We start from the raw sequence: 12,572 nt of genomic DNA on the forward strand, positions 1-12,572 counted from the left end.
AATTAGCGTGGACACGGTAGATTTGCGTGACCGTTATCGTTCTCGAAATCGCTTTGTTCGGTTTGACCGTCAGACAGATTGAAGGCGTCGCTCGTTAGTTGCTATGGTAACCGGCGACTCGGAGGAGGGCGGTGATGAAAAGAGACGGATGTCGAAGCCTGCCAAAATTTGTTAACTCAGTTCAGGACAGATTTGTCTCATTCACTGGTACCGATTCCCACTGAGCTTCGAAACGTTTGTTTTCCTGAAATATTGCACCAGAAATAAAAAATGTTTTTCTTCTTTTTACATCCATGGATCAGAATCACCTCCTTGTTTTCTGGCGAGTTCTAAGGCTGGAGGGTTGTCTTGTGATATCCATATGAAACCAACCACTGGGAGAACTTGCTTTCATAAACCTAAACCAGAAGCCACATGTCTTTACGCTCTTCTTTCTGCTTTCTCTGTACCACAGACAGGAAAACTTTTTCCTCAACTTTACAGCTCTTTGAGAACACTGACACACAGTGGTAAAACGCGGTACTGCGTTTAAAAAGAAAAAGTTCTATCTATTAATTCTAGCTTGATTTTCTCGAATCCGATAAATTGTTTGGATCGTACTTGCAGAAAACCCAACCCTGTGTGTGTTCTACAAAAGTCCCCTTTTTATTGGACTTTGGCACTTTAAATTTCAGTAGACTGCAGTAAAATCCCATACCTCACTTAGTAGGATATCAACAGAAAAATCTACATTTTACCACATAGAAAAGTTCAACATCTGATATAATCTCCGTCTCAGTGTTTCTGCTTTGGGATTTTTTCTTTTCTTTTTATTTTTGCACTTCTTGTGCTTTTGTAGTTTTCTGCCATGAGAATAGCCTCAGATGCTGACAGAATTTGATGGAGCTTCTTAAAATCAGTTTCAACTTTTGTGTTAGGATGATGTGGGATGTTAAAGCGAGTATCAGTGGAGGAAAAAGACTCCACCGTCTCATGTCGTTTGTCTTGTGATTCCTCCTCAGGAGCTCCACCGACGCTACGAGGGAGCGCCTGATTCTGCCAAGACCAAAGCCCTACAGACTGTCATCGAAATGAAGGCAAGTCTTTGTGTTTGTGTTTGTGTTTGTGTGTGTGTGTGTGTGTGTGTGTGTGTGTGTGGGGGGGGGGGAATGTTATTATTTGCTTTTTTTTTCTTTTAAAATGCAAGTGAAACAATTAGCCCACCACTTGGTTTATTTGGGTAAAACGAAAGACAGTCATTTGCTCTGCCATGGTACTTGCTTTATACCTTATTCTCCTCCTTCCCTTTTTGCACTTTTGTCTATTTTTTATGTGAACTCCGTATAGTCACCTGATTACCACCAAAATCTGACACTTGAACAAGCTTTTATTTAAATCGCAGGATTTACTAGACTTATCCTCTGCAGCAGAGGTAGCTCTTGGTCTGTTTTTCCTCACAGCGTTTGAGGTTTTGGGGATAAAGTTCTTGAAATTGTTTAAGGTTAACTGACCGTAATTTCTTTATGTAATGATGGACTGTCTTTTCTCGTTACCTAAGCAGGAGTTTTTTTTTTTTTTTTTATGCCATAATATGGATTTGTACAGTAGTAGTAGTAGCACTAATAGGGATCTTGACTCTGTACTCACACTTTCCTCTGCACAAGACAGCTGATAGTCTAAAGCCCATTAGGAAGGCAAGAAATGTCACAAAATGAACTCCTGACAAGGTAAACCCGTGGCCTGAAAAAAGTTTTAGGTGTTTTATAGTGGTCTTTTTCCCTCCTGCAGGACTCTAAAGTCAGTTCTCTAGAGCGCAGTCTGAGGGACCTGGAGGAGGAGGTGCAGATACTGAAGTCCAACGGAGCTCTAAGCACAGAGGAGAGGGAGGAGGAGATGAAGCAAATGGAGGTCTATCGCAGTCACTCCAAGTTCATGAAGAACAAGGTAACGGCGCCGCGCCCGATCTTCATGCTTCATATCTTAATATTTCAGGACTGTACCCACACACACATCTTTATTTTCTGATTGCTCTCCTTCAACTTTTAACAGTTTGCTGTAACACGGAGGTTTTCAGGTGTGTGTGGGGGGAGTGGTTTCCTCTTCTAATAAGCTCCACTCTTCTGAGACGGACGTTTTACTAGATTTCGTGGAGATTTGTCAAGATTCGTTCATCTACAAGGGTCTCAGTAAAATCAGGTACCGATGTAGGTACTCGTTCGTCATGTTCAGTACAGACGTGGACAAAATTGTCACGATTTAAGATTATAGACAATCATGTTAAAGGTAAAGGCTATAAGACCACCTCCAAGCAGCTTGATGTTCCTGCGGAAACAGTACTGTAGCCGACCTCCCTGGACGTGGGCACAAGAGGAAAATTGATGAAGTTTGGCAGACGGATCATATGAACGGAAACCAATGAGCCCAGGAACAACTTCCAAAGAGATTAGATGTGAACTCCCACCATCTGTCACTGTTTGATCCAGAGTGGGCTTAATAGAGGAAGCCTGTAGAATTATAAAAAAAACGAGACTGGAAAATTTCCAAAACACATATTGACGAGCCACCAAGCCTTTGAGAGAATGTTGTTTCAAACAGATGAGGCAAAACTGGAGCTTTTTGGCAAGAAACATCAGCTCTATGTTCACAGACGCAAAAGCGAAGCATGCAAAATCATTAACACTGTATTTGCTGAGAAACATGGTGGAGGCTCCATAATGTTCTGGGGCTGCTTTTCTGCACCTGGCAAAGGGTGTCTTGAATCTGACTGAATCAAGACTATCAAGGCATTCTGGAGTGAAATGTGCCGCTCAGTGTCAGAAAGCTCGGTCTCAGTCGCAGGTCATGAGTCCTCCAACAGGATAATGACCCCAAACACCCAAGAATGGCTAAGAACCTAACATTAGACTATTCTAAAGCGACCTTCTATGAGCTCTGATCTAAATTCTATTGAACATCTGTGGAAAGAGATGAAACATGCAGTCTGAAGGAGGCACCATTCAAACCTGAGACATGGCCATATTACCTGTCGCCAAGTGCAAAAGCTTTTGAGAGTTTCATTCGTTTTTTTTGGTTCTAGTTGAACCACAATTCTAATGTCTGATATTCATTAGTTAATTTTTAGTAAATTTTTATTTCTTATTATTTTTCTCAGCTTCAAGTTATTTCAGTTACAAATGTAGGCTTTTCTTCCTTTAATAGAAGGGTGCCAACAATTTTGTGCAAAATCTGGAGATTTTCAACTCCAACCCATGGTGCTGGAACGGGTTTGGATCTCCTAGTTGAAGTGAAGGAAATGCTTCATGATATCGCACCCAAAGATGTCCTGTACAATCGTGTGCCTCCACTCCGACTTCGTGGTAACAGTTCAGACTTTAAATCTGAAGGTCATGAGTTCAAATCTCTTCCACACCAAGAAACCACTCCGGGGCCCCTGAGCAAGGCCCCTTAACCCCATGATTGTATGAATGAGATAAATGTAAGTGATGAGGGGTCTACCAAATGCCCCCCTGTCTGGAAAAAGTCAGGTGTTCTTATACGTTTGTCCATGTTGCAAAGCTATAATACGGTAATTGTGTTTATAATATTGAATGGAAATCAATACCTTAAGATATCGGAAATGAGAAGTCACATGACTGATATTAAACGAATCAGAAATTGTGCTGTGATTCTGGAAGTCCCTGGCTGTACACACCTTGAGAACCTCAGACATAACGATTGTGATCCGATTCGCCGTTTATGACTTTTCTTCTTAACAATCCCCTCCTCGATTCCAGCCCCCCCCCCCAACCCTTCCCCCACCCCCCGGCTAATCGACGCCTTCTCCTTTGCCCCGCATGGCGAATGCCGATTGGTCGTTAAGAGCCTTTGCCCTACGACCTGCATGCCGAGCGTTCGCACGCAGAGCGAAACGTTTGCGTTGCTATGGGAACGGCGTGTCGGTGGTTGTTGCAGTAACGGCGCCCTCTCCTGACAGGTAGAGCAGCTGAAGGAGGAGCTGTCTCAGAGCGAGGCCCAGGCCCAGGAGCTGAGAAAGGGAACGGCTGAGCTGCAGCGGGAGCTCTCTGCAGTAAGACACACGGAGAGGCGGCTTAAAGCGTCCTGCTTTCCTCACCACAGAGAGAACACCACAACCACTATCCCTTTTTAGTTTTCTACTGCAAAACAAATAGGGAACATTTTCTTAATGATTCGAAGAATAGTTTTATATTTTATGGTTGTCAATTATAACGAACTAATGAGTGGGCGGGGCTTGCAGAACTGGATGTTGTCGCTGATCGGATGCGCACACGATGCCCAGAAACAAAGTGAAGCTCTTTTGCATAACGTTACTATTAGCACTTCTGGTAGCTGCAAGTCAGATAAATATGTAAATATATGTATAACGCATAAATACATAGGCAATGGGAAGTGTGTGTGTGTGTATGTGCAGAAACTGTTGACCAAATAACATGTACACAGGATGGCACATGGAATGGGGCAATTTTGGAACTAGGAGTTGGCGACCCTTAGCGGGCGTTGGCGATTGTTTGGAACCGGTGCAAGCTCGTTTCCTTTAGTTTTATATTAGCATAAAACCTTTTATAAGAATGGTGATGGTGTGATTGCTGCACAAAGGAAATTTCGCCGCCAGGATCGTGTCCCGTCTGCTCATCCTGTCTGTTTTAGAAAAGAAGGCCCCCTGCTGGTGTTGGAACGGAACCGCGCTCCAGATAATATCACGGCTATCGTAATTATCAACCCATAATTCTTCTAAAAGGTTTCACAGCAAATGTTTGTTGTGCACCTCGCCACCGCTCCATTATAACTAATGCTGAGGGCTATAAAACGAACTCGCACTGGTGTCAATTACCAAAACCAATAGCTCCAAAATTTCCACTTTCCCTGTGCCACTAATGTGTATAAAGATATATAGGGTTCAAGCCCCAGCACTGCCAAGCTTCCAATTTTGGGCCCTTCAGCAAGGCTGCTTACCCTCTGTGCTCCAGAGGGGGCTGTTGGAGGAAAAAAGATTTGCCCGGAAGCTTCTGGTTCAGGTTCGAATGGCCCTGTAGCTCCTCTTGAATGGAAGAAGAGTCTTTTAGTGCATGTGGTTTTTAAACTGGTAGTTTTATGTGAAGTGAAAGACAATTTCAGACCTTTTGTAGTTTATTAGTCACAAACTGTAATTATATATATTCTCTGTGTTTCAGTAACACAGAAAATGCGGGAGAATGACCGTTTTGTAGCTGCTGTAGCGTAAGTGATTACGGGTGTTTGGCAGCGTGAAATGCAGCAACGAACAGGTTCGATGAAATAACGTCAGGATTTCAGTATAGAAAAACAATCCTCTGTCGTTTAGCTATTTTTTTATGTGCAGTAGAAAACCAATTTTAGTACTTAAAGCATGTCGACGCACCACAGAGTTTTTGTGCACTGCCTCTTTGAAACGAAATCACAAAAACAGAGGAGGACAAAAGAAAACAGATCGACTGAGGATCAGTGGGATCAGTGGGCATTGGTAGGTTGCAGTGGATGGAAACAGACTGGAGGTGAATTAAAGATTCCCTGCGCCTCATCGCCAGTTCACGTCCGGACGCAATAGCCAGATCCGGCCAGAGGAGGCAGTCACGTGGGCTTTAAGACTGAGTCATCATGTTCCTCTCGTTCTCGCTGTGATCAGGAAAGCAGGGTTTCACCTGCTCCTGTGCTGAAAGGTCGGATGCCACGCTAGACTTCCTGCCACTGTTTAACCCCCCCTCCCCCTCCTGTTTTTTCTCCACTCTCGTCCCTGTAGTGTTGGTTGGAGAAGGTCCCTGAACACTAATAATCCCACTAGCTCCTATTTTGTTTCCCTTCGCCTTGTTTTTTCTTTTCTTCCCATCCTTTCTTCTAGTGTGCTGCTGTAATCTGTCCACTTTTTTCTCCCCAGGGTGACTGCAGCTAGTGCCTCTGCTAACCTGCTGCTCTCTAGCATGCATGCTGGAAGCTAATGGAGTGTGTATGTGTGGTGTGTATGTGTGGTGTGTGTGTGTGTGTGTGTGTGTGTGTGTGTGTATCTAATGTGGTTCTTCCCCTTGATCTTATTGTGTATGATGAATAACAGGTGCTTAATATCACACTGACATTTTGAACACAGATCACATGTGTGTGTGTGTGTGTGTGTGTGCGTGCAGACAAATCAGGTACTGATGTAGGTGAGGTTAGGAGGCTTCATGTTCAATAGGGTTCATACAGTGTGTCTGAAAGAGAGTGATGGCAAAAGAGAAGAAAAAAAATAGAGATTAATCAAATGAAACAATGTTCAGCACATGAACTAACCGGCTGTCTGTGTTGTGCAGATTGACCAGTTGAAGCAGGACCTTTCCAGGAAGGACACCGAACTTCTGGGCCTGCAGACCAAACTCGAGACGCTCGCAAATCAGTTCTCAGACAGCAAGCAGCACATCGACGTGCTTAAAGAGTCGCTCACCGCCAAAGAACAGCGAGCTGCCATTCTACAGACAGAGGTAACACATGCACACATTTATATTAACAGCATGTGACGTAATCCTGGGAGATGTAGTTTAGTGGTAGAGGATGGAGGGATGAGTGCAGCAGTAGTAGAGGATAGAGGGATGAGTGGAGCAGTGGTAGAGAACGGTGGGATGAGTGGAGCAGTGGTAGAGAATGGAGGGATGAGTGGAGTGGTGGTAGAGGACGGTGGGATGAGTGGAGCAGTGGTAGAGAATGGAGGGATGAGTGGCGCGGTGGAAGAGAACGGAGGGATGAGTGGAGCGGTGGGGTTGTTGAGAGGGGCAGAATATGGGGGTACGGGGTTGGTGAAATTGGCAGTGGCTCTTTAGGATCGTGTGTTGTCATGTGAGGCAGTTGCCAGTAGGGGTCAATGTTGCAACAAGAAAGAAGATACTCAGACATTGTAAATAATAATAATAATAATAATAATAATAATAATAATAATAATAATGATAATAATAAAAAGGCTTTAATGGTTTGACAAGCAGTAAATAAAATTTTAGATTAAAATTAGATTTTTTTATTTTTTTTTTGCAATATCACTGATTTATAATTCAAGCCTTTCATTATTATTCCTAGTGACATTTATAAATCAGTATCTATATTATAAAATTTTTTCCATCAATTGGAATGTTTGATCTCTTCAGCATTACACACCAACTGATTTAGTAAACGTAAACGTTTGATAGCAGCAGCTTTTCTCTGGTCGAGTCACGTGATAAATCTGACACACGCAACCAGTTATCAGATCAAATATCACATACGTGTCCCTGTGATCTCCCAGATGAAGGTATATTTATTTATGGATCATTGGACTCCTATTTGGCAGCCTGCAGGTTTCTTACCTTCACCATCTTCTTCCATATGAATCAAATTTCTGTTCTGATCTCAACAAGTCTGAGCAAAATACTGACCAATCAGAGGCTGCATTTTCTATGATGTCATCATGTCGATTTCTTACAAAGTATTTTACAGTATTTAAAAAATAAAAAAATACAAAACACAAGTATTTTGATACAAAATATGAACCCATTTTAACCAACCCTACAAATACATATTACACAATACTATTTTATATTTCAAATACTGTTTGTGTGTATTTCTGTTTTTTTTGTGTGTATTTTTTTAGTGTGTATTTCTGTTTGAGTATTTCTGTTTTTTGTGTGTATTTTTTATGTGTATTTCAGTTTGTTTTATGTATTTCTGTTTTGTGTGTATTTTTTTTAGTGTGTATTTCAGTTTGTTTGTGTATTTCAGTTTTGTGTGTATTTTTTTTAGTGTTTCAGTTTTTTTTTTTTTTTTTTTTTTTTTTGGTGTGTATTTTTTTGTGTGTGTGTATTTCAGTTTGTGTATTTCTGTTTTTTGTGTGTATTTTTAAGTTTTTTGTGTGTATTTTTTTAGTGTTTCAGTTTTTTTTTTTTTGGTGTGTATTTTTTTGTGTGTGTGTATTTCAGTTTGTGTATTTCTGTTTTTTGTGTGTATTTTTAAGTTTTTTGTGTGTATTTTTTTTAGTGTTTCAGTCTTTTTTTTTTTTTTTTGGTGTATTTTTTTGTGTGTGTATTTCAGTTTGTGTATTTCTGTTTTTTGTGTGTATTTTTAAGTTTTTTGTGTGTATTTTTTTAGTGTTTCAGTTTTTTTTTTTTTGGTGTGTATTTTTTTGTGTGTGTGTATTTCAGTTTGTGTATTTCTGTTTTTTGTGTGTATTTTTAAGTTTTTTGTGTGTATTTTTTTTTAGTGTTTCAGTCTTTTTTTTTTTTTTTTTTTTGTGTGTGTATTTTTTTGTGTGTGTTTTAGTTTGTGTATTTCTGTTTTTTGTGTGTATTTTTAAGTTTTTTGTGTGTATTTTTTTAGTGTTTCAGTTTTTTTTTTTTGGTGTGTATTTTTTTGTGTGTGTATTTCAGTTTGTGTATTTCTGTTTTTTGTGTGTATTTTTTATGTGTATTTCAGTTTGTTTTATGTATTTCTGTTTTCTGTGTGTATTTTTTTTTGGTGTGTATTTCTGTTTTGTGTGTTGTTTTTTTGTGTGTATTTCTGTTTTGTGTGTATTTTTTTTAGTGTGTATTTCGGTTTGTTTGTGTATTTCAGTTTTGTGTGTATATTTTTTTTTTTAGTGTATTTAAGTTTTTTGTGTGTATTTCTGTTTTTTTTTTGTATTTGTGGTTTTTGTGTGTAACCGTGTGTGTGTGTGTGTGTGTGTGTGTGTGTGTGTGTCAGGTGGATGCCCTTCGCCTGCGCCTGGAGGAAAAGGAAGCCATGCTGAATAAGAAGACGAAGCAGATCCAGGAGATGTCAGAAGAGAAAGGCACACTGAACGGAGAAATCCACGACCTTAAAGACATGCTGGATGTCAAAGAGCGCAAAGTCACCGTGCTTCAGAAAAAGGTAGCGTATGAGCGCGCACACACACACACACACACACACACACACACACACACACACACACACACACACACACACACACACACACACACAATTTGCAAACCTTTTTCCTCACCTCACCTATAGATGGCAGTGAAGGATCACAAACTCTGTGTTTTTCTGACTTGGTTCGAATCCACACACACACACACACACACACACACACACACACACACACACACACACACACACACACACACACACACACACCAGGCAGGAGTTTAATTTGTTGGTGTCTATAAGTAGGGGACTGGTTGTGTTTTTGATGGCGAGAGAGTCTCCTGTTCTGAGAAATGACACTGCTAACTGTAGTGCAGCTCCGTTCTCCATAACACTGTTTCACCACACTGCTAACTGTAGTGATGTGATGTGTGAGATGAGATGATGGTCGGCGAGATGGCGATTTCAGCCTCTGTTCCTTCACTCTCATGTTTCTGAAATGTGCTCATGGGTGAGAAACTGCTGGATCTCCATGTAGCTGTTCAGTTCAGTTGTTCACCTACGTGTCTCTGCCCTCTCTCTCATTATCTGTTCTTTATTTCCTTTCCTTCTCTTCTCTTTCTCTTTATTTTTCTTACTCTTTCTCTTTATTTCTCTTTCCTTTCATTCTCTTTCCTTTCCTCTCCTTCTCTTCTCTTCTCTTCTCTTCTCTTCTCTCTTTCCTCTTTCCATTTCCTTACTTTCTTTTCTCTTTTCTTTCTTTTTATTTTTTTCTATTCGTTTCTTTTTTGCTCGTGTGCAGTTCTCAGTGAGAGTTCTGATGGATATGAAACTCTGAGCAGGGCTCCTCCTGTCAGTGTGCTCAGGGTCACCAGGTCTCCTTCCAGCAGGAACCGAGCTGAACGTCCCGTCCTCACCCCGGGATCAGCCTTCATCATAGCCTTCATCATAGCCTTCATCATAGCCTTCATCATAGCCTTCATCATAGTCTTCATCATAGCCTTCATCATAGCCTTCATCATAGCCTTCCTCATAGCCTTCCTCATAGCCTTCATCATAGCCTTCATCATAGCCTTCATCATAGCCTTCATCATAGTCTTCCTCATAGCCTTCATCATAGCCTTTACCATAGTCTTCATCATAGCCTTCATCATAGCCTTTACCATAGTCTTCATCATAGCCTTCATCATAGCCTTTATCATAGCCTTCATCATAGTCTTCATCATAGTCTTCCTCATAGTCTTCCTCATAGCCTTCCTCATAGCCTTTACCATAGTCTTCATCATAGCCTTTATCATAGCCTTCATCATAGTCTTCATCATAGTCTTCATCATAGTCTTCATCATAGTCTTCCTCATAGTCTTCCTCATAGCCTTTACCATAGTCTTCATCATAGCCTTTATCATAGCCTTCATCATAGTCTTCATCATAGTCTTCATCATAGTCTTCATCATAGTCTTCCTCATAGTCTTCCTCATAGCCTTTATCATAGCCTTCATCATGGCCTTCATCATAGTCTTTATCAATCTTATTCATAGTCTTCACCATAGCCTTCATCATAGTCTTCATCAATCTTCATCATAGCCTTCACCATAGTCTTCACCATAGTCTTCATCATAGCCTTCATCATAGTCTTTCTCGTAGCCTTCATCATAGCCTTCATTATGGTCCTTATCAATCTTCATCATAGTCTTCACCATAGCCTTCATCATAGTCTTCATCAATCTTCATCATAGCCTTCACCATAGCCTTCACCATAGCCTTCATCATAGCCTTTACCATAGTCTTCATCATAGTCTTCCTCATAGTCTTCCTCATAGCCTTTACCATAGTCTTCATCATAGCCTTTATCATAGCCTTCATCATAGTCTTCATCATAGTCTTCATCATAGTCTTCATCATAGTCTTCCTCATAGTCTTCCTCATAGCCTTTATCATAGCCTTCATCATGGCCTTCATCATAGTCTTTATCAATCTTATTCATAGTCTTCACCATAGCCTTCATCATAGTCTTCATCAATCTTCATCATAGCCTTCACCATAGTCTTCACCATAGTCTTCATCATAGCCTTCATCATAGTCTTTCTCGTAGCCTTCATCATAGCCTTCATTATGGTCCTTATCAATCTTCATCATAGTCTTCACCATAGCCTTCATCATAGTCTTCATCAATCTTCATCATAGCCTTCACCATAGCCTTCATCATAGTCTTCATCATAGTCTTCATCATAGTCTTCATCATAGTCTTCCTCATAGCCTTCATCATAGCCTTCACCATAGCCTTCATCATAGCCTTTACCATAGTCTTCATCATAGCCTTCACCAGTCTTCATCATAGCCTTCACCATAGTCTTCATCATAGCCTTCCTACTTCCCCCTAATGCACATTCCAACCACTATGTATTACCCCTTTTTCTTGCTCTGTCACTGTAAATCTCTTTCTCTGTCTCTGTCTCTCTCTCTCTCTCTCTCTCTCTCTCTCTCTCTCTCTCTCTCTCTCATCGGATATTGTTCTCTCCCCCTCTTGCAGCCTCTCCCCCTCTCGCAGCCTCTCCCCTGTCTTTCCTTTTTTTTTTTTTTCTTTTCACAGTCAGAGTCTAAAAAGCATCTCGGAGTCATTGGGGGCATGGCGAATACGGTTTTCTTTTGAAACAGAGCCCCGGCTCCCCAGCCACAGAAAGAGAAACATTTTGTTTCCATTAAAGCTCCACGGCCGCCGTGCATCGCCCCAGAGCTAATGCTCCTAATGGCCATAACACATTGAGACAGCGCAGCCGAGGTATGCACAGATCCCTGCGGCGAGACGTTGTGCCGTATAGGTCGCATTGCAACGCTCAGATCGAGCGTTATACGACTGCGCAGATTACATGTTCTCATTTAAACAAAAAAAACAGACATCTGATGTTATATATACATATACACTTATTCAGTGTTCATCTTGCAGTAATATTCTCCACTAGAGGTCGACCGCTTTTTCTGATACCGGTAGCTAGATCTTAGCTAGAGCTAGAATTAGTCAACTTTTTACATTTGATACAGGATAAAATAAAATAAAAATGTAACACTCCATATAAAATAGTACTGAATTTTATTTTAAAGAAAAAAAAAACAGTTCTGGATCATGAAAATGTGCTAAATGAAATAGCACATAAATATAGCACGTATAATAGCAAATAAATATAATTCCATAAGTGATAAATCACAAATAATAAATATATGGCACTCCCCGTGCAGCGCAAAGGCTCGTGTTAAAACAAAAAGCACGTGATTCGCCCTAAAAGCCGCTCTCGTACTAAATAACGCAACCCGGAAAAACTATCTGTGTGGATTTTTACCCATACTTCCGACCTCTATTCTAGACCCCCGAACACGAGTGAGTTTATCCAGTACCGTCTCCAGATCTCTCGCTCATACAATGTGTATTATTTAACAGACAAAAACATCTCTCTTTCTCTCTCTCTCTCTCTCTCTCTCTCTCTCTCTCTCTCTCTCTCTCTCTCTCTCTCTCTCTCTCTCTTGGCGTCGTTGCTCCACGTTTAATCAGCCCTGATCTCTGCATATTCGGAGGAGCTTTTACTTTTTTCTTCTTGGTTTTAACATCATATAGATGATCAAAGTCGACCCTCTGACATTGTTTTTTTTTTTTGGGGAAAGGAAACCCGAGAATATATCTGGTGTTTATTTATTCAAGGGAAAAAAAAGGGAGAGAGAAAAAGGAAAGGAAGTGCACAAATTTTTGCATG

General features: G+C 40.8%; 1 protein-coding gene across 1 annotated transcript in view; it reads left to right on the forward strand.

The window, feature by feature from the left end:
- erc1b (ELKS/RAB6-interacting/CAST family member 1b) overlaps positions 1-12,572 on the forward strand; it is a 186,880-nt gene that overhangs the window by 23,789 nt on the left and 150,519 nt on the right. The window contains exons 4-8 of the mRNA XM_083527937.1: positions 1,002-1,076; positions 1,768-1,923; positions 3,953-4,045; positions 6,297-6,464; positions 8,686-8,853. Of these exons, the coding sequence (XP_083384063.1) occupies positions 1,002-1,076; positions 1,768-1,923; positions 3,953-4,045; positions 6,297-6,464; positions 8,686-8,853 (660 nt within the window). The remainder of the gene's footprint in view (positions 1-1,001; positions 1,077-1,767; positions 1,924-3,952; positions 4,046-6,296; positions 6,465-8,685; positions 8,854-12,572) is intronic.

Source organism: Silurus aristotelis (genome assembly GCF_946808225.1).
Source record: "Silurus aristotelis genome assembly, chromosome: 24".
Lineage (NCBI taxonomy): Eukaryota > Metazoa > Chordata > Actinopteri > Siluriformes > Siluridae > Silurus > Silurus aristotelis.